This window comes from Leuresthes tenuis, unplaced genomic scaffold (genome assembly GCF_036924035.1).
Source record: "Leuresthes tenuis unplaced genomic scaffold, fLeuTen1.0.hap1 SCAF_5, whole genome shotgun sequence".
Taxonomy (NCBI): Eukaryota; Metazoa; Chordata; class Actinopteri; order Atheriniformes; family Atherinopsidae; genus Leuresthes; species Leuresthes tenuis.
Genome location: NW_027325359.1, coordinates 16,993,449 through 17,015,971, shown reverse-complemented (window position 1 = coordinate 17,015,971; position 22,523 = coordinate 16,993,449). Strand labels below are relative to the sequence as shown.

At 45.2% G+C, this 22,523-nt stretch overlaps 1 protein-coding gene across 1 annotated transcript; it reads right to left on the bottom strand.

The window, feature by feature from the left end:
• Positions 1-633: 633 nt before the first annotated feature.
• On the bottom strand, positions 634-22,523 carry ptpn9a (protein tyrosine phosphatase non-receptor type 9a). Its single transcript, XM_072386286.1, has 13 exons — positions 22,180-22,523; positions 12,390-12,533; positions 8,336-8,425; positions 6,809-6,933; positions 6,353-6,458; positions 5,551-5,661; positions 4,957-5,273; positions 4,145-4,232; positions 3,961-4,030; positions 3,473-3,551; positions 3,211-3,361; positions 1,896-2,103; positions 634-1,751 (listed from the first exon to the last, which is right to left on the bottom strand). Exons 1-13 carry the CDS (start codon positions 22,210-22,212, stop codon positions 1,561-1,563), a joined length of 1,713 nt encoding a protein of 570 aa, XP_072242387.1. The 5' UTR covers positions 22,213-22,523; the 3' UTR covers positions 634-1,560.

Here is a 22,523-nt window from a genome sequence, read left to right as displayed (position 1 = left end):
GATTTATGTATTTAAAAAAAAAAAAGAAGAAGGAAAACATATTGCACTACTTGTGAGGTCTTAACTGCTGACTGACAAGTGTACGTCTCAGTGGTAAAGCCACTGCAGCGTGATTGGCCTTAATCAAGAGTGTGTGGGGATGTGTGACACCTTACTGCAGCAGAGCCAAGGCAGCAACAGATCTACCTATAAGACCTCCAATGGCCAGAAATCTATTTGGCTCTCTTCTATTTACGGATTACAATTTTGTTAAAAGAAAAAACAAAACAAACAAAAAAAAAAAAAAAAAAAAAAAACACATCCCAGACTTCTTTCTGGATCTGAACGAAACAGTTGATTGCACAATAGCTCTTCACCATTTCAAACGTGTTTTTCTAGGTTTTCCCGCCGGTCAAACAGTCCACGGCTGCAGAGTCGCCCTCAGTGGACGTAACCCAAGTACAGTCACATGCCCAATGATGTCACTATATAGGCTTTTTTACATTTAGACAACATGGAAGGTCTTTGACTGGACTCCTATGGGGGAAAAACATTCAAAATAAAAATAAAAAACTGAAATGGGCAACAGTCGAAGGAGTGAAACAAAAAAAAAAAACAAACAAGAAAAGTTGCAGCAGCCATTTACGAAATGTCGGACTGATAGTTTTGGATTTGCTTTAACCTTCTTAACTGGTGTCCACTCAAACAACTCCTTCGCTCGACACCTTTAGACAAAGATGTCGTTTGGCAGCAAACTGCAGTCTCGCCTCCTTGTGTTCGGTACGACTGAAACGATGCGAAACTAGCATCCGTCTGACATTTACCAGGAGCTCAAAATGCACTGTGGTGAATACACGTATTAAGTGGACAAAGAGAGGCGAGGGGGGGGGGGCTACCTTATTGTTGTTGCCTGAGGGTGGAAATTAAGAACTGTATGTTTTTAAAGCAATAATTCACTCAATTAAACATATACATAATTGTCTAGAGAAACACGAAGCAAGTTAGCCACCACAGCTCCAGCTCAGCTTTCATACACAAGATAATTAAGACCGGGTGACATTTATTTGGCCATTAAAATACTTGATTAAGCTACAGCAGCAGTTAAAGGAAACGGGAAAGCTTTTTTTGTTTGTTTTTTGGACTGTGATGGCTACGTTCATGTTAGCTGTTAAGATATTTTGGAGTGAACTACCCCTTTAAAAAAAAAGGTCCAATCACTGACACATGAATAAATTAAAGACTAACGTTACCCCAGCTGACCCGGTGTGTGTGTGCCTGACCACGCATTACTCGAGCAGTTTGGTCACTCTACTGCACGTCTTTCGGAGATATGTTCAGCAAAAACAAAAAAGGTCACATTGTTGGCAGCCACAATATTATCACATTAAAACACCACGTCAACAATCAAGCGTTTTTTTTTTATCGTCGCTGCGTTGTGGCCTCGTCTCAAAACAACGCCTCTCTCCGGTGAGGAGGTCGCTTTCTCGTACGAACTGGTCACACGACGTGGCTCCGGAGTTAACAGACTGACTGCAGAGATGTCGGGGCTCGTGGATTGGCGCAGGACGTCGGGGCTGAAGCTCACTGATTGGACGGGAGCAGGCCCTGCCTTTGGGCGTGCTCCAAAATGGCATTGTAGCAGAAGTAGTACTGGTCCGGGGTTTGAATGCTGAAGGCCCTCTGCGTCCTCATGCGCCTCACCGTCTGACACACGTTGAGCGAGCCGACGTCCTGCAGCTGGGACAGACAGATATCCAGGGCACAGAAGGTACCTGCCAACAACAAGGCTTAGTTAGAGTTAGCAACACCGCTGAGTGGGAAGAGACCGAGAGTGGCGTGGGAGGGTTAAAGGAAAGCCGACTAATCTAGTTTGGATAAAAATATCAAACTTAAATCAGAAAATCTGATAATCTCACCCGTTCTCCCGATCCCTGCACTGCAGTGGACCACCATTGGAGGTCCCAGTGGGTGGCCTGTCCACTGAAGGCCCAAAGCCTTCACCATCTTTCTCTGTTGTCTCTTCACAGCTCCCAGGAAGTCGATGAGAGTCACTGCTGAGGTGGGGACCCCGTAGTCGGGCCAACTGAGGTACTGGAAATGACTCACGTGCCTCTGTTCACACGTCTGAGCACATAAAGAAAACACATTCACATTGGAAACGGCACCACTGGAGGTATTCGTGTTTTCCACTTGGATTGACACGGATATCGTTCCGATCTCCGTCATTAGGTGAGATATATACACACATGTTGCCACGTGATAAGGATTTATCTGCTAAAATGCCTTCCAAGATTCTCAGTTATTTTATACTCTTGTATATTATTACAGCGATTATTTTATTCCCTACTTGCTGTTCACTTAAAGGCTTGCTTTATGCACAGTCAGTGGGACTGCATGTAGTGCCATTTGTTTAAATGACTCATTCGTAAGTCGATACACAATAAATCACCTGGTATTGACTCACGATCGAATCTTTGACTGAATTCATAAAAAGTTCATGTTTATGCATTTGGCATAAAGACGCTTTTATCCAAGGCGACTTACACTGGTAGGTGTGTAGAGTAAGGCCTGAGGACCCCTACTGGAGGAAGTACCTTTCATGCAGGGGATTTGAAACCAGGTCACCCACATGAAAGGTGGCAACCTTACCACTACACTATCCAGTTCAGGGTTTCCATGTCGCAATTATTTCCGAAAAGAACAGGTTAAAAGGGCCATAATCAGAAAAGCTCATTTTTCACCATCTAATACTTGCTGTGGTTCAAGTTAAAACACCATCCATCTATCCATCCATCCATCCATCCATCCATCCATCCATCCATCCATCCATCCATCCACTTTCTATACCTGCCTGATTTAATTCAGTGCTGCCTATTCCAGCTGCCACCCAATCACATGGCAGGGAGCACTATATTAGGGCTCGTTTCTGCCTTCACAGCTACATGAACTGGCGCCGCATAACTCGGTCCATATTATCATATGTTGTTGCAGATTGTGTGGCGACACCAACTTAGTGGTGAAACTATTATCAGAGGAAGGGGGTTGGGTAATTAAATATAGAGTGAGGTGGGCAAGATCATGTAGCCAAGTACACTTCTTTTAGAATTTATTGAACTGCGTGAGTCTTTTGAGGTGAAAAGACACATAATGTCACATCCGCCTGCTAAGTATAAACAGAGGAAAAAGCATCTCACACCAAGCAGTCTGCCGAGCATCCGGCAAAAACTGTACCTCAGTGTTGTGGAGCTCGAGGGTGGTGTGGTTGTAGTGGGTGTGATGGTCCACCCTTTGGTTCACCACCGCTATATGGCCGTAAACCTCCTGTCCACCTTCCTCCAGGGGCCAGTACTGTCCACACTTCCTCCGACTGCCCTCGTCTGTCCTGCAGCACGGGGACAGAAAGCGCTCGGTGAAATTTCATTCTGACCCAAGCTCGAAAGGAGAAACTGGAGCCTTTTTTTTTTTTTTTTTTTTTTTTGGTTGCTCAAACTACCTGGTTGTCATGACGATGACGAGGACGTTTTGCTCCCAGACCATTCTCCAGAAATCCCCGTAGGTCCTCTCCAGCGGACCTACAAATTCACCCAGCAGTTTGGTGTCAAACGAATGAGCAAATCGACTTACATTCATTACCAGCAGACCCCACTGCTTCTGGCAGCTCTTTAATGTGAACTTCTCAATCTAATCTCCCGAAGTCCATCGCCTTATTCTGTCCGTTTGAGACGGCTCGAGCCACCTTCAACAAATGAGTTCTCGCACTAAAACGAACATCCTGTCAGTTTGACCGTCAGTGGGGACTCAGATCGAGCACAGGCTCTACCGTTTAACAGCTGTTTAACTGAGATGACTGACCCCCAAAAATCACCAACGGTGTCATTTTGTGGAAAATATTTAGAGCTTTAATCAGAATCTAACCACAAATAAAATGCAATCATTTGTCAATGCGCAGCGTCAGAAAATATATGACAGTTGTGTCATTACCTTGAGTACCAATGTATGCATTCTTCTGTTTGTAGCCGTCCATGAAGCTTGCGTTGATGTAATCTGATCTCTGTTAGAACAATAAAACGCTGTCATTTAAAGTTTGCCACATTTGGCTTTTTCCTGGCTTTTTTTAAATGGCTTTTTCTTACGACATGAAGACTTTTTGGGGGAAATAATTTACCTCGTTCCTCCTGGGTTTCAAACGAACCCTCGTTTGATCGAGGCACAACACATCTCCATAGCGATTCTTCTCCTGGTTGTAGCCGGCTCTGTTGGCAGATTAATAGCAAAGCTTACTTCTGATGCCTACTGCTACTCACTGATAACAACAAAAAAAAAACTATAAATGGGTATACCAGCGGTAACCTTTAATGGTAGCCATGTGATCACAAAAAAAAACGGAAATATGAATTAACTTGATAACGAGGATGAGTAGAAGTAGAGCTCAGAGTTATTTGAGGAAAACACAGATTCTGAGTGTAATTCAAACGGAACCTTATATGAATAACGCTATGACAGCCAGTTGCTGTACATGCCATTCCAGTTCAATGTGAAAGTTAGTAATGGTTACTTTGAGTTAACATTGTCAGACGTGTCCGTTTAATTAGGTGCATTTTTCAGATGGTCAAGCACAAAACTCATCCCACCCAAAGGAAGTCAGTCCTACCTGTGGCCTACCGTGTCACACGGTGAATTAACTGATCTGCTCTAATTGAATAACTTTGTGTCTGGGATTTATACCGAAATGAACCAATTTACAAGTCTTTGTAAGTGAACTCTAACATGATCCAATAGCAGCTTAGAGATCAGTGAAGTATTTCTGATAGAGCGAGTTGTGGGCTGGATTACTTCACTCAATTTTGACCTTCATGCTCTCATAGACGAGGGAAGGCGAATGTGGAATGCACGGACTACTTTTACGGCGGCAGATTGTAAACGCCAGCACTGAGTGTGTGTGTGTGTGTGTGTGTGTGTCCGGTGCTGTAAACGCACTGTGCACAGTGGAAGCTTCCAGGTGGCGTTTCATTGCGCAGCTCCTCATACTCCTGATGGATGCCCGTGCGCTGCAGCCTGCCGAGGTGCACCAGTAGCTCCTGGGGACGCATGGACTCGGGCCCGGGGACGTGGATGGAAGACTCTTCCAGGGGGATTCCCACCAGCTCATCCACGGGGTCTACTCGGCCGTTCTGGCCGGCCAGGAGCTGCTGGTTCCAGCTGTAGGCGTCCAGGGGCAGCAGGCCACCGAGGTGCTGGGGGAGACAGTCTCGGGGGAGGTGCTGACGCAGCTCGGCCATTTTTACCATCTGAACCTGGAATTAGAAGAGAGAAGAATAAAGCTGGTGTCCAGTGACAACTTACAATTCATTTGAAACGGTTTGATATTGTTTCAGGTGAGGGTCAAGAAGCTTTACAGTGATTCATGCCAGGCACGATCAAGGTGGCAGAATCTGACAATCACATGACCACATGTAACCCTGGATCCCCTCCCTCACTGCGTGTGCATTTCCGGCAGTTTTACTGAAGGACATATGAAGAACACGAAGCTGCAGAGCAGCTGTGGGAGCGTTCAGAAAAACGAGCACTTACCCTCTCCCTGAGTTTCTCCTTGAGAAGCAGGCTGAGCAGATTGTAGGGCACTCGGAACCAAACGGGGGCCCCAACAATCAGCACCTTCTTCAGCCTGGCAGGGAACGCCCCCTGGTGGACACAGACAGCACAACTGCTCATAAACCACATGGTTCACAAGCAAATTCTTCATACTGAAATCCAAGAAATTAATGCTTTTTTTTTTTTCTATAAAAGTTGTGTCTGGGCTTACTTTTTCTCAGCTGATAACCTCTGAGGATAAAAAAAAACAAAAAAAAAAACGATCCAATTGTATCCGACTATGCTTTTCCTCCTTTTACATAGTGTTACTTCTACATTCAAAGTATCCATCGAATGTGATTAAGGACACTTCAGCTGCTCCAATCCCTGTTCAGATCAGTACGTGGCCTGTCACAACGTGTCTAACACGTGGCTCCATTCAGCTGAACACAGCTGGCAAACCAGAACATTCTCAGAACATAAGTCACTTAAATGCAGCAGAAACAGGCTGCTAACGTCAGCACCACCCACCGCTTGTCAAATCATTTAATTTTGCCCTTTAGACAGGCGCTTTCCAGGAAAACACCACTAATTAGATTTTTATCTTGGAAAGAGTGAGACGCTTTCAACAACGCCTGAAGGAAAAAAAAAAAAAAGAAAAGTTGGTTTACAATCAACCCTGTGACTGATTCTCATTGACCACACATCACCACTCGCCACAGATACCCGCCTTAATGTGACATTTCCTGTCTACGGACATTAATATTCACTGTGTACATGTCTCCGGCACTGTGATGCAAACCTTGAGCAAGTTGAGGATCTTTTTGCTCAGGTCCAGCTCAAAGTTTGTGTAGTTGGAGCCTGCCATGTCATAAATGAACACCAAGCCATTCCTCTGGGTCTCAAAGCTGTGTGTGGGGGGGGGACACAAAACAGAAAGCTCAGTATTTACACTTATAAGGTAAATCAAAAAGTTTGCGCAACTACTAACTCATGCAAGAGAGTGAAAGTGCATTTTCCAACATAGCTGAAAGAAAGAGCTGCTGACTTCCCAACACACACAGTCAAAGAAAACCTATTGGCCTGCCGCTTTAGTCATTACATTTATAGGAAACTAACAGCAGGAAATAAATTGGGTTATGTACTTCATAAGGTTTCTGGTGTGGGGGGGGGGACTCTGTCCCATATTTGCCTGCCAGATGCCCAATATCACTAATTTCCCCGACAAAACACATCTAGCTTTTGTTCCCGTGGTCACCTTTCAACTGCTCGATCAAGGAGGTAGAAGAGGGCCTGGAGCACCACGTGGTTGCCCGTCTTGTTGGGGTGGTGAAGTTTGGCCGTGTACAAGGCGATGGAGGCTCCGGAAGGATCCCGTACGCTCTGAAAAAACACACACGATCAAGTTAAACCAGCGTTCAATCAAAGGAAAGCATTTCATCGCCGTTTCACAGCCATAACTGAACGGAGGAGCGGACATGAGTTATTTCTCCATCGGTCATTCCTGCTTTGGACACAGTACAAACTGAGCATGGAGGAGGACGTTTTGCACATCTCATCACACGGAATGTCTAAAGCGCATGAATTGCGTCTGAAGAAAACGTGTTCATGCCTTGAAACCATGTGACACTTAAGAGGAGTCGGTTTTAAATGCGAAAGCAGTCAAATGAAGGCTCTGCACAACTGAAGCGTCGACAATGACCACAGGGGGGCACCTGAGTTCAAATACGGACTGCTGGCAGGATGCCAGCACCAAAAGGGCAGTCAACAATTCAGCAGGAGGACATATTATTGTCAATAAAGATGCTGCAGGTACTACAGCCTGTTTTTTTCTTCTTCTTCTTCTTCTTCTTCTTCTTCTTCCAGCGAGTGAGACGGAATACATTTACACAGAAATACAGTGTAAAGACTGCCTCTACATGAATGAGGCCCGCTGATCACAGATACGCCGGAACCTTCCTTTGTAAATAAATAAGCCCCAACGTATTCTCTGGCATGAGGGCTAAAAATACATCAGACAGGATATGAAGTGCGCTGCTGAAGGCTGGAGACCTCCGACGTCAGACAAGAGGATGTGCAGCATCAATGCCACTGTGGCACGTCAGTGGGAAGGAAGAGGGGGAGCGCAGGAAAGTGTGTGCGTGCGTGCGCACGTACGTGTGTGTGTGTGTAGCAGGGTGGGGTGGGGTGGGGGCATTTTTATGGTAGTAATTTAGCTGACAAAAGGCTAAATTCACAGAATAACCCACTGGCAACATCAGTCACTAACGTGCACCTAATTTAATGCGACACTGACAGCTCACTTTAGAAGTTTGTGCTTAAAAACCTCTTTTTAAAACTGAAACAGTTTGGCTATCAGACAAGTAGCTGCAGTTAATGTTCTCAAACGAACCGACAGTGGAGGAAAGAGAACATGAGAGCCCAGGGTGGATCCCAAGATGGGCCACGAAGACCATTATGTAATAACTAAGGTGTTAGACTAGAACGATCTTGTTAACAGATCCTGTCAAAAAAAAAAAAAGAAAAAAAGAAAAAGAAAACCACCGGGGGTTGTACATCCTTCTTTTTTTAAACTAAAACTGGATACGGAGCATTAATAAACACTGCCAAAAAGAATGAAGTGAAATGTATTACATCGACACCATTTTCAGCTGCGGCTCTGAGACCTTCAGGAGGAGATGGCTTTGGGTTTGTTAATAACTGAATATGATCCGTCTTGTCCTTTAATTTGTTTTGTAATCTCAGACGAGGCTAAATCTTTCCACTGAAGGGGGAAAATTCTTACCAACACTGTGAACTTTCCGCTGAGCAGCTCCGAGCGCAGGGGCTCCTCCTGAGGCTGGAGTCGGACGATTCCTTCTTTAAGACGCGTTTCCTGAGAAGAAAAACAAAACAAAAACAGTTCACAGCAGGTGAAGTCGGGCCGTCACTCGACTCGAGTTCCTCTCTGCGAAACAATGGAGCGACTCGCCCGGCTTTCCAGGAAGATTAATCCGATTCCCATTCTGTGCCTCTAAAAACCTTCTTCAGCTAACTCTCCAGGTGCTTGGAATGAGTCTTAAATGCACCTCTCCGTTAGTCGTCTAGAAAATAATTGATGGGACTGTCTCCCTGATTGAGTTTACATGCATGTGTCATCCTTGCGATTGGATTTGGAAATATCCTGGGTGGTGTTGTGGTTTTGAAAAAACCTGGATATAATAAGCATGTGAACACATAATCCGGTTTTCTGCTGGTAAAGATTACAGTGGTGAGAAGAAGAGACATTAGACATCACTGCACACACATAATCACAAAGCTGAATATCTTAAAGACTACGTACAAGGTTATATATACACATATAACCGCATTCTCCTGTTTAATGTTAACATCCCATCTGGAATACGGCTCAGAGAAAACACAAAACCAGGACACTGACATGACTGAGCGCATTTGCATGCACTTCAGATTGTTCAGGGAACCCGACGTGCGAGTTCCATCCAAACAAAAAAGTGACAGAACGCCATGATGCAACGTTAGAGGTCGTGTCCCTTTCGTTCTGCGCAACTTCCTGGTCAAATATAACCCGTAAAAGTTTGAAAAGGAGCTGACTTCGTTAACTTGGAACAGGAACAGACCCGAGTTCTTGCCAAACTGAAGTGGACAAACATTGTAGAGGTCCAACACTCAGAGCTGAGAGAGAGAGAGAGATGGAGAGAGAGAGAGAGAGAGAGAGAGAAGAAAAAGCCAACAGGCTTATTTTGTGAAGTTTTGAGCCGTGTCCTTTACTGCAGGCATGCCGAAACATTGCTGATCTATTTTTGCTTCCTGTTTGTTCCGTTTGCTCTTAAACCAAGATCTAATAGACTTTAGATTAGTTACTTACTTGGTACTGTTATTTAAGATAGAGAGGAAACTATTACCAACTTAACAAAAAAAAAAGAAAGATCCTAAATACATGGTTTATCACAGTTCTAAGCAGTTCAGTTTTGCTTCACTTTAACACCATCTCAAATGATTCAGATACAGTCTCAGCTTCAGTCTAATTGCCTGCCTGGTCTTTTTCTACCCACCCCCCCTCCACCCCCCGTTTGTTCAGACAAATGACTCGTTCCCCGCCTCTGTCCCGGTGCTGACGCAGCACAAACCGAGTTAAACGAACTGTGCCGTGGCGGGGCGAGGCTAATCCTTCTCAAAGTCTCATTCATGGCCCTCATGAATGAGTCGCATTTATGCAGGCGAGGCGCTCCCTGCTGAAACGAGGACCCGCCTCGATGGTTGAAGTAACTGTACGAAAAAGGAAAAAGAAAAAAAAGAGTAGGTGCTACAATCCCGTCCACGTTCTGCAACTGTTCGGGTCATTAGAGTGCGAGTGCGAGACGTCTGGCAGCTTTCCGTGTGCCGGCTGCACAGACGAGAGCAGATCTGTGCAGATCGAGTCCCGTACTGCAGCTTCAGACCGGGACAGAGTAACATCTGCACAAGTGTGACCCACGGAGAGACAGTACGAGGTTTCTATCCTCGACTTTCCGGTAAATACTACCCACCGGCAGGAGAACGTCTTCAGTGTGCAATTATCTAGGTGGGACTTAAAACGGCAGCAGTCAGGTGCGCTGCTCCTGCCCCGGAGGTACAGCATTATCAGCATGATTTTCCACTTCATTTGTGACATGCTATTGTTCTTCCTTCACTGTTGCACTCAGTCATGCTCTGCCGTCGAGTCCCGCATCACATGTTGTACTCAGATGCGCACAGATGGCGTCACAGCGCCCCTTTAGCTGATGTTTAACACACCCAGCTGCTATATACAGACACAGACACACACACACACACACGAGTGTACGCTTTAAACTTGGGCCTCTTTCCCCTTGATGGTTTTCCCAGAGGGAGGTGGCTGAGAGCGCCGCAAACAAACAGGAAGCAAAAAAAAAAGGAGAAGATCAGCAATGTTCATTTGAGACGCACAGCTGTTGTTCAACCACCGTGCATCAAAAAGCCACATGGCGCTGTAAAAAAAAGTCCTCTTCTTCAGTTAATATCGTTTAAGAGTGAAACGTCACGGTCCTCCTCAGACTAACTTCATCAACCTCATCTGATCTGCACAAGCCGTTATTATTCCATTTCATTTATTTTTTTCCCTCAACCTGATAAACTCAACACGTATTTCGAGAAAAGCTCTTTGAAAAGCCATTTTTAAACGTCTCCCAGTGCGTAGTTCAGTTTTGAGAGGCCCGGCCTGCGGGTTTTTGTTGCATCTGAGCTCAGGAGAGCTGCTGCCTGGCTGCAGCCTCAAAGACTTGTTCAGTGACGCTGAGACCTCTCCTCGCGACTTCTAGCCTTCCACCTGTTTGATCAACCATTTATTCAAGTCTGTATTCCACCAAGTAACTCGGCTTTCTTTGCGTTTGACGCAGAGGTGTTTCAGGGCGATGCTCAGCGCATCAGATGCATATAGATAGAGTCCCAACTGTTCACCAAACCGGCTAAGCTCAACAAAGCACTCTGGAAACAAAGCGAGAGACACCGTAACTGTGTTTATGCATCATGCAGACGCTTTTAGAAGATCGCAGCTAACAATAAGCTACATGGAAGGAAATTAACAAAGCAAGGCGACGGTACGCACGACCAAACCAAAAAACAGAAAATGGATTTCACATTTGGTTTCTGTGGCTCTGTTAGAGGTTTCCAGGAACCTGGCGCACGCCGTTAAAGCAGCTGGGTAGCTGTGACTTGTGGGTGCAGCACATGAAAGAGTGTCACTGTCACCGAGGTCTCCCTTCACCCACTCGTGACCTTTTTTTTTTTTTTCCTGAGAAGAAGAAGAAGAAAAAACAAACAGAAGCAGCAGTCTTTTTCGACAAACACCTGCGTGCGCGGTCCACGGCAACGCTGCTAATTGGTGTCTGCTTGTAGGCGTGATGCAGTACTTTAAGCTGGCACCAAATTACAATCTTTAACTGTCACTCAACACGCGCATGACAAATGAAGCTTGAATTTATAGAACGTTATTGTTCTGGCTCTGGTATCCAAACTCAGATTTTTGCAGACACTGTTAATTTTTAACATGATTTTTTTTTTTTTTTTTTTTTTTTTAAAAGAAGCTGAATGTTCCGATGATTTTCCCCAATCAAAAGGTGTGTTTTTACAGTCTCTACACTGACACTCATCTCTGAACAGTATTTTCCTGTGACGATTTTCCACGCCTCTTCTGGAAGCTTCCCTCAGATCTGACGTTCAAACACACACACACACACACACACTGGAGCTGGTACTCAGCAGCTAATCAGCAGCTCCTTTTGCCACTTTTACACAGGTGCAAGTCACCATTTTTCTGCATAAGACAATCCTCATCAGAGTCTGGGTCTGACTGCAGGCGACTGCTGACCGCGTCCAGATGTTTCCTCCTAAGCCGAGTTTCATAGCATCGACGGGGCAGCAAACGCGCACTGGGTGCAACCTTGATGCACTTTGCCTGTCAAACTTAACCCGGGCAGCGGTTTGTGGCCTGATCGAGAATTTCTCAGAGGGAGAGTGAGCATATCTTCTCCGTCTTTTTTTTTCTTCTAACCACCAAATTTAACTGAAAACGAAAAAGAAAAAAAACACCTTTCATGTGGGTGACCTGGGTTCAAATCCCCTGCATGAAAGGCACTACCTCCAGTAGGGGTCCTCAGGTAAGACCCCCTTACCCTACACACCTACCAGTGCAAGCTGCTCTGGATAAAAAGCGTCTTTATGCCAAATGCATAAACAAAAACAGTCAGTGTGTAGATTGACTGGCTTTGCGTTCGCTTATGCTAACTCAGGACGTGTTGACCTCGGTTCCAGAGAGCGCCGTCACCCTCTCGCCGTCTCCTTACCCTGTAACTGTGGAAGAGCTCGATGGCGCGGAGGACGTCGAACTTGCGAGCCATGAGGAACTTGACGGCCAATTCCCTGGTCAGCGGTGAAACTCCATGCTGACTGGTCCACTTGTTGATTTCCTCCAGAAACTGCCTGGTCGCCTGAAACAGACACAGATGTTGTCACAAACTTTGTGCTCCCGTAATCCAAGGTCAAACGGTGCAGGAAGTGAAACTGGACTCAGGAAGTGGCATCTACAGCCTCAAAGAATATTTGATGCAAATTTCTGGCCCTGTAGGAGATTAGCAGTGGTTTTTGCATGGCCTGTTTTACGGCCCGGTGCCCGGTGGGGTGTGTATACACAGCGTATTGACACAGGGAGGCACAAAATAAAATGTGTGGGCTGTAATTTGAGGAAGATGATGGTACGGGCGGACGGACATGAAGCTGCATTAATGACAGGGCTGCACTCGCTGCAGAGCTCTAACAGCCACTGGCAGTAAAGCCACTTACGTAGGTGTCACGCACTGAAACACAAACCAACCCAAGTTCTTCATTTGTTCGGTGGGAGAACGCCAGCGAGCAGCCAGTGCGTTTGAGATGACAGAAGAAAACAGAAGTGGCTTTTAGCACTCCTCCTCGCAAAGGCAGAGGATGATTAAGTATAAACTGGTTTTATTAGCTTTCATTCTTTTCAATTCTGGGTGCAACCAAACAAAAACGGACAAAAAAACCCAAAAAGAACCCAGAAGAGCAAAACAAAATGGCAATAAAGTTATAGACATCTTGGCTAAACGTCCACATTAATTAGTAAAAACACCCATTTCTAAGAAAAGAATAACCTGTGCCACATATTCAGGGGCTATCTGCTACTCTACTCTGTTACACACTCCTCCACCCCCCCACCCCCGGGCCCAAGAGTAAGCAGGTCGGCACAAAGGAAATTCTCAACAGGCTGTCGAGGAGGCAATGAAAGCTCACACTTTAAACACGAGGTTCCGCTTCTCTGGTCAGGCACAGCGGCGGTGGGGCATGCACTGGAGACAGGAAGTCAAGTTCTGGGAATCGGCGGCTCTTTAGAAATACAAAACGATCACTGACGAGTGCCGAGCCTGAAGACAGGATGCCTCTGTCCCTCCTCAGGAAAGCCAGCGCTTTCAGACACTGGAGGGCCTGCAGCTTCTTGCTCTGTTCGGATGCCTTAGCATGCAAGGGATGAGGGATGAGTGCACCTGACAGGGCTGAGGCCAGTCAGTGTCCGATTCTCATGGGGGGGGGTTTGAAGGGGTGCTTATGGAGGGTTTTCGCTGCGTTTAAGACCGAGAGGAGAACTTTTCACAATGCCGGCATAAAATGGTGACTAGGTTCTGAAAACAATATATATATATATATTTTTAGACCTAACAACTGAAAAGTGATGAACAAATGAATGATAGAATGTCAGACTTTCTTGTAATCCTTTAAAGCGGCCTTGAGCAATAGTTCTCCAGGCTTTTTGTTTGCTTGTATATGATCAACTGGACTCAAATGGGCCTAAGTGCTCAGCACAGGCTTCAAAGTTCCATCTTTCTGCCTTTTTTTGTTGTAAGGACAGGAAATTTAAGTGTAATATTAATACAGCTGAATTCCCAATAAAGCTACTCTCGTTCACAAATTCTTCTAATTCTTTTGTCCGATTTCTGCTAAACGCAGAACTCATAAAGCCTAACTAAAGTTCAGCCCATTAAGACTACAAATCAACTCCTGGGCACTTAAAAACATTTTGAGACGGTCGTTTTTCTTATAAAAAAAATCCAGTTTTTTAAATTCTTATTTTCATTCTCCGCTGCCTCATCTGACAAATTCATCATTCAAGTAACCTAAAGACAACAACTCGATTCCCCTCCCACGCATGTTAACTGGGACAATGATGGTGGTCCAGAAATGTGAGGAAACACCCAAATTATTCAGCAGAGACCTGACACAGGACCCGAGAGACGCATCTGGACCTTCAGGTCTTATGGAGGGATGAATCCTCCTCCGGACAGCATTAATGAAGCTGATGGTGCATTCAAGCGTTGGTAAAAAAAAAGCAGGAGATCTTAACGTTAGTCGCTAAAACCTCATGATACACAGGAATGGAGCGACAGTTTATGGAGAATTAGGACACCAATTATGAACTGGCCACCCGCGGTTATGCTCTGTGGTGCATATTTCGGGTCGCTCAACACACGAGTCGCAATAAGAATGCACATAAAAAGAGGCATCTGAAGTCTACCGACTGTCCAAAGTATTTCAGAATAAAATTCACGGTTTATCAGTTTGGTGTGAGCTCTGAAGGACCTCTTCTGTATGCTTTCTCATAGCGTAATAACGTGTTCAAAGGGGTTTATCAAGTACTGCAGCTCTCAAAATTGGCCGACCTTGTGTAAGGGAGGGTCACTCCATGCCGTTCGAATGTCCCGCTTGAATAGAGATGGAAATTATAGGAGGAAAAAGGAGCGGCCGCAGTGTCTCTCTGTGTTATTTTGACCAAAGCATCTCACAGACATTTGATTATCACCTCAGGATATTCTGTCAGCCTGTGAAAAACAAAAACAAAAGGGCCATAATGTGTCTCCTATAGGACTTTTGCAGTGTCTACGTTCTTATGTGGTCATGAAAATGCATTAGACGGCACTTTGCCACAAGAAAAACATACCGGACTTAAAAGTATGTCTTAACAGGCGGTCCACATGCTCCATTTAATATGGGCTGGCTGCTCTTTGTTGTTGTACTGTGTGGCGTTAATCCTTTGGTGGCGGCCAAAGATGGCTTCCTGTCAGATTGCTGTCATGTACACTCAGGTTTCCAAAATTTCGGTGGTCTGACAGCTGCTCTTTCTCTCTTAGCCTTTTAAGGACAGCCTGCCAACTCCAAGCAGTGACCCCTCTGTTCCTGGAGAAGCCAGTCTTGTTTGGTTTTTCTGCACTAAGCCATATCCGCCAGAGTGGAATTTGAGGATGAACCAGTTTGTTTTCACGATAGCAAACCGGGCTGCAGTGGAACACTCACTGCGGAGGAGTAACTCATTCAGTTCCTGGAGGACGAATAAATATTTGCCTGACTTGCTCCCCACCCCCACCCCCCCCACTGAACTTCTTGATTATCCATTTAAAAAACACTCAGTTCCAGCTTGCAGAGTCTGACGTGAATGCAAATAACCTGAGAGGCTTGTATCTGGCCACAAGTCATTCCGAATGCCAAGTGAGGCATTTCAAATTTGCAGTTTCTGGCCTTCCAGCACACAGCTGACATTACATAATCCAGTGTGTCGTCTGGTTTGCTCACTGGTTGTGCAATCGCTGCCAATAGCTAATAGATCAGACTCATTGTAATGGGGACCTGCTTTGTTAAGAGTTATGGGACAAACGGCACTTTCGGCTATGACGTCCCAGAAGACTGAAACCGAGGGGAAATGAGGGACGTGACCAAATTAAGTCACTAACTACCGACCTATGTAAAAATCCTGCATAACACTGGGCAGACCCAGACCTGACCCAGACCGAGCAGTAAAACAGAGAGAGTAGTGAATCGTCACTATACGCCGCCAACACTAACTGGCGTGTTGTAATTTTCACACTCTTGCAACATGATGCATTGCAGTGAGCATTCGTCTGCAGGAAGTAGTCTACACCTCACAGAGTCGGGCTGGCCACCGCCACCCCCCCCTGCTTTCTAAGAAATCCCCCAAAAAAACATTCAACTCACTTTGACCCGTGACGACGACATGTCACACATCTTGCAGGAAACCAACGAGCCGAGGCGTTACTTTTGCTTTAAACTGAACTCGAGCCAGAGCTAAACAAAGCTAAATATGACAGCAAAAGGCTGTTTGTAGGCTGACGAAAAAGCTGCAGATGCACCCGAAACGCAATCCATTCGGTTCAACGAATGATTGATTCTTCGAGAAGGAAACGACTAACTCTTGCTGATGGGTGGCTCAGATTTATGTGTAGTGGATCTCAAAATATCATCCTGAACACCATGTACATTTTCGCCACCTACACTGTGTTCCAGCCCACAACCTTCTACTCAGGCACCCACAGCAATACTGCAGCAGAGGTTGAAACACATTTTTCTTGTTGCTCCACGCTGCAGACCCTGAGTCTGGTTCTGCCAGAGGTTTCTTCCTGTTAAAAGGGAGTCGTTCCTTTCCACGGTCGCCTCAGGCACGCTCAGGACGGGAGATTGGACTGAAGACAAGTTTCGGTGCAATCTGTTGGTTTCCTTAGCTAGGATATTGTTTTTGAATTGGCTCTATATGAATAAATTGAATTATTTTGAAATGAATTAATTGGATTTCATTGGATTATGATTAAAATGAACTGAATTCCAGTTGGCTTGAATTGGACTATATTATTTAAGTGCCTTGAGATGACATTTGTTGTAATTTGATGCTATATAAATAAAACCGAATTGAATTGAATTGCAAACCATGACCGCACACCGTTTAGTGTGTGTAATCAACAGATGAGCTATAATCAAAATTACATAAAGATATGCGCTTGTGTTTACATCGTGACAGCTTTCACTTCAATGCTACCTTATGCGGACAAAAATATCTCATTTTCCTAAATTTGGAGGTAAATTAGCAAGTTTTCCATTTAAAACAGAAGTTTAAAAAGTTACAAATCATCTTTCTGTTAATCCGCATATATATATATATATATATATATATATATATAGCTGAATAATTGTTCCAGCTCAGTGCTATGCAATCAAAAACAACTCTACAGACTAGGAGGACACGATATGTTGCGGTATATTTTGACTTATCGAAAGCTTAGCTTTATGAACAGAGCATCTAGTTTGGAGGCACTTTTTAGCCAGTGGGCTCAAACGCAAAAGGTTCAGCACCAACTGGGAATGATGCACTTCCTGTAGGACTCGTCATTTTCTGAGTAGCGACACCTACAGTTTCGGACAGCCACTACAGCAGGTCAACTGATGATGTCAGAGTTCGCTTGCAATGACCAAAGATGACCAAAGCGCCAACATGCATTCTATCTCCATTTTCGCTGAGATGTGTCAGTCCTGATATCATTATGGTGGTTTAACCCTTTAGTTAAAATCATCATTATAATTTTTTTTAGAGATACTTCTCCCATTGATCCTTGGTTGCAATAATTGGTCACAGTCTCAATGGACAGTTCATGGTGACATGCAGGAGAAATTCAACAAGACTGATCCTACAGACGTGGCTGATGTGTTTCTTTAGCACTACTTTTGTTTTTGTTTTTTTTAAAGGATTTGTGGCTGCCCTTTAAATTGTCTCTCCGGAATCTATTTGATTACGGACGCCATGCTAATTATTTGACAAATGTAGGACTTCTGTTTCCAAGTGGCTTCGCTTCGCTTCACTTCACTGAGTCCCATTTGGCACGAGTCAATACCAAAACAGGAAGTCAGTAACGTCACTATCTCCCTATTCCCCACTTTCTCTCACTCTGCTGCTTCCTGGGAGTACAGTCAACACACACATACACACTTTCTCTAAAGCACATGATAGGCACACACACGCACACACACTCTGTTACTCATAAACCGCCCCCTCCCCCCTCAACCAAAGTCTAGTGGAAATACTTTTAACAGCTGCATTCAGAATGAAGTTCCACTACACCAGTGCACAGTCCCTAGAGACATCGCTCCACACACACATCCACACACTCTCGATCCACCCAGACACACTGCCCCCCCCCCCACCGCCTCCACCCCCAGGGCTGTGGATGTAATGAGGGCGTCCGGTACCCTAGCAGGGGCCCTGGCTCACACAGGAAATGGAGTAGGCAGATAAGGAGCTTTCTGCTGGCCAGATGATGGCGAGTCAGCATGAGGAAAAGGCATGAGCAAGTCCAGCACAGAGAGGGAAAAGACACGAAACATCCAGCTGGAGCAAACCAAAAAACAACACCGCAGCTCTTTTGCCATTTTGGTTGGTTACCGTTAGAATTTAGGGCTTGTTGGATTCAAAGAAAACGAAATAAATGCCATCAATTAACTTTGGTCACCAGTTTATGTGGTGCTACTGAAATCCAGATTTATTTTTATTTTTTTCCCAAGATTCCAGAAGAATTTCTAGCAATGTTACACGTAGATTGGCCATGTCTTTGCAAACGGTAGGAACTGGAGATATTTTACGTTTTTGTCTCGTCAGCTTCACTTGTTGATATACCGAGCATCCATACTCGTTTTGAACCACACACATTCCAAAGAAGGAGGGCCGGCGATGTTTTTCCCACTTTGTGACACTGTTGTTGTTCCTCACAGCAACTAAGACGTCCCGTTTCAGGAATTATTTTGTCTCATTAGTCTTTCAAAGGCGTGCAACAGCACAGGGTCGTTGTTTCAGTTTAGAAGTTCTCCACAGCCGTGCTTTAGAATGTGCCCAGAATGTGGCTTTGCATTGCCTTTTTTTTCTTTTTTGTGATCTAAAAAAAATTAAATAAAATGCAAAGGCTATTCTTAAATCTTAATGCGCTTATCTGCTCTCACAGAAGTATGAATATGCTTTGCCAAGAGCAATGGTACGAGCCCATAGCCTCAGAGGTCTGAGGCCTCATGTATAAACCATGCGCAGAAAGCTCATGTGTACCAGTTTCCACGCACACTTCGCTAAAGTATGAAAGCTAATGTGTCTCTAGCAGTCGTGAAAATGTCCAGAGAGCGTCCAGAGAAATCGTCTGCAGCACTTTCCAAAGCGAGGCCGCCTCACAGAAGTCGTCACAATAATGTTTCCGCCCCAGTTACTGTGTGGCGTCCATGAAAACTCATGATTATGTAAGCGGACACAAAACTGGTCCAAGAATCTATTAAGATGTAGTTTAACATCAGAAAGCATCATCAGTTGGTTACACAAGTACTGCAGGCGAATATTTCATCCACATTATCCATGACTCGCCTCAGTGAGCACGCTGAAAACCTGCCGATTATGTTGTCATTTCTCCCAGCTGTCTTGTCACAACCACAATTGTCAGTGAACTGGACCGTTTTCTCTGTTCATATGACTTAAACATATCTCATATATCATGACGGACTAAACAGTTGCTGAGATCCGTCTGTCCACAGAGGACAACCCCCTGACAGACAGAGCTGCTGTACATCGTAAGGACGCGATACTTATGTCTCCTTATGTACATCACTCCTTGCAGTTGTCCGCCATAGGCTAGTAATAATGATAAGAATGATCTCGGCCTCTTGTATGGACTCCCTGGTACCAGACTTCCTAGTTTCTGCGTCACGATCCATGACAATTACGATCATGACATCGCGCCACTGTGTCCAACCTGCTTACTGCGTGTAAACGAGATTTTCTGTACTTGTCACACAGTAAAACAGCAGCCACCCTCTCTTTATGTGCCGTCAGCTCCGGATTTCCTGCATGTCAGCCCGTGTCAACCGCACTCTGCATGGTCTCCCTTTTCCAAGTGAACCCCCCCCCCCCCCCCTCCTCCCGATTTGGCCTCTGATCAGCTGTTCGATCTCACAGTCAGCAAAGCTCCTCTGGTCCTTCGCAGGACTCGCCACAGTCATCTGTGAGTGGAGAGCACCACCGCGCTTTGCGTCACAATTTCACGTTCATTTGGATTTATAAAGGAACAGTGTGCAGGATCAGGCGTGTGCACAGATTTATATGTGTGGACATTTCATGCTATCCGTATTTCTCAGATTTTAGTTCAGTACGAAAGCTGCATTCTTACATTTGAGGCCCCCTAGCTTTGGATGTTCCTTTCCATCTTAAAACAGGAGCACCTGGTGTCCACTTCTTTCTAAAACCATCTTTAATACTGACTGGTTTTACCACAGACCACGTTTCCACTGTGTGATGGAACAGCCCACATGCCACATGAGCCCAGGGAAGTTGAAGAAACCTCTGGACGAGGTTGTTTTTGTAAAGTTTTAAGTGGAATTTGTATCTTCTTTGTATCGTCATGCTTGACAAAAGGTAACCCCTCGCCTTTATGGTTATATCTGCTACTGATCAGATATCTTTTAAGCACTAAAATTCGTCACGGCAACTGTGAATCATACACACAGAGTGGGTCTACATGATGAGTTTAATTTGATTATATGGTGGTGAATAAATCGAATCGTTGGCACAAAGCATGTCATACCCCGGTACGATAGGTGGCGCCGTACCCATTTCAACTATAGCTAATAGAGCTACTTCCTGTTGACCTCTTCACCACCAACAAGACGAAGCTACGTCCCTCTACATTTCGTTTGTGATGAACATGGTTATGGCACAAATGCGCTGCACAACGGCGCTCTTGGTTGCGATGATTATGGAGGAAAGACGCTGCCGCCGGTCTCCTTCGACTTCCGGGTCACGACCCCGGGAAAAAAAAATCTCAGGCATGCGCAGAGCGCAAAGTCCAATTCCCCGTATATGAGCATGTATACACAAAAAAACCCCGACATGGCTCTTAAATACCTTCTAGTTGTTAGCCGGCTATTCAACAGCCATTTAGGTGGGTTTGCTGTCCTTTAAGAAACACATTTTGAGTCCAACAACGGGTACCGTGACGTTATGCCAACCTTGATGCATCTTCTGTCCATTTCTGAAGGACTGTGGGTGCTTTGAGAACACTTAAGAGTACAAAAAAAAGGGAATCCTTGAAATTCTTACAAAGGATCCTTGACTTGGGTGAGATTTCATGACATGGCATCCTAAAAACATAGCTATTAAGGATTCTTCAATGTCTTTAAGCACCGTTGAATCCCATTTTGAGGCCTGGATTGCCCCGATCCCTACTTGTTTTCTGAATGAGCTGCAGGCCATGAATGAAAAGATTAACGTCTATCTGTATCTAACAAAATTAAGTTGATGAGACAACATTCCATATGGCGGGTTTATTCTGTCTGCTGCGATGTAAAAATCGAATTAAATGGAAGAGTCACTGCTTTGTTATGTTTTAAATTAGAAAAATTAATAAGGAAAATGACTGCCTTTTACTGGATTAAATCGACTGATTAATTAAGCTTCACTCCCAGGAGAAGTTCCCCTTTCCTCAGGAGCATGAAGCCAAACATCAACTGGTTCCACTGCTCCTGGAATTTCATCATCACTTTTTCTAAATGGGCTTAAAACTAGAAAGTGAACCAAAACGGAGCTCTCGGTTAAGTAATGGCACATTTCTTCCTAGTTTTATTGTAACTTCTCTCACGAGCGATAGTTACCAGAGTTTCAATGGGTGGGTGGGTTGTGGGGAACTTGTCAGAACTAAGTTTTCAGTTCAATCCGACATATCTTCACATTAATTCTGTGTGGACGTAAAAGTATTCGCATTCATTATGGCGGATGCTATATTAAATTCACGCAATGTTCCAATGCAAAGTGACTGTAGCAGGACTCGTTTGAGCTCAGCCAAGTTTGTACTGTAAACATTTCTCAATGACCCCAAATTAGGAATCCGGGGTGGGGGGGGTCGGGGTGGTCTTCGCTTCCTACGTGTTTCCCCGGCAATTTTTCACGGTCTGGGACTCTGAAATAGCGCTTGACATCGGCGGCGCGGCCCGTGCGTCGGCACATCACCTTGGCCGCTGGACAGGAACTGACAGTGATGCAACGAGGGCAATAATGCGCCAGAAATCGATACAATATTTCCGCTTTGGAACGTTTCGCAACCGAGCAGCCGTTGCGCACTGCCGTCGCCGCCAGCTGCGGTACGCGGCTCGCGCGACGCCGGCCCCAAAAAATAAATGCCTTCAGGTAGAGCCGCGAGCGAAACATTTTCGGGCGAGCTCGCCCGGATACGAAGTGGAAGCATAAACACTCTTAAGGCCTACCTGTTCCTCCTCTGCCGATAAAGTAGCTGCCATGATATCCCGTCTGCTCTCCGATCACCTTTTCCCTTTTCCTCCCCGAGACGTGTCCTTCTCGTAAAGTGGGAGATGACGGAGATGTTTGCGTCTGTCCCTCGTGTGATATGGGGGTTTAGGGGTTGTCCCTCTCCCTCAAAGTTGAAGGCATCTGAACCGCTGCTGCGGGAGCCGAAGGTCTCTTTTCCTTTGATACTCTGTTGCTGCGATTCACGCAGGCCAATTAGCACGAATCTGCCATCCAAGCGGAGAAAACTGAAGCCGCTGATGCTGTGTCAGATTTCACGAGAAGGAAAATAAGGCAGGAAAGA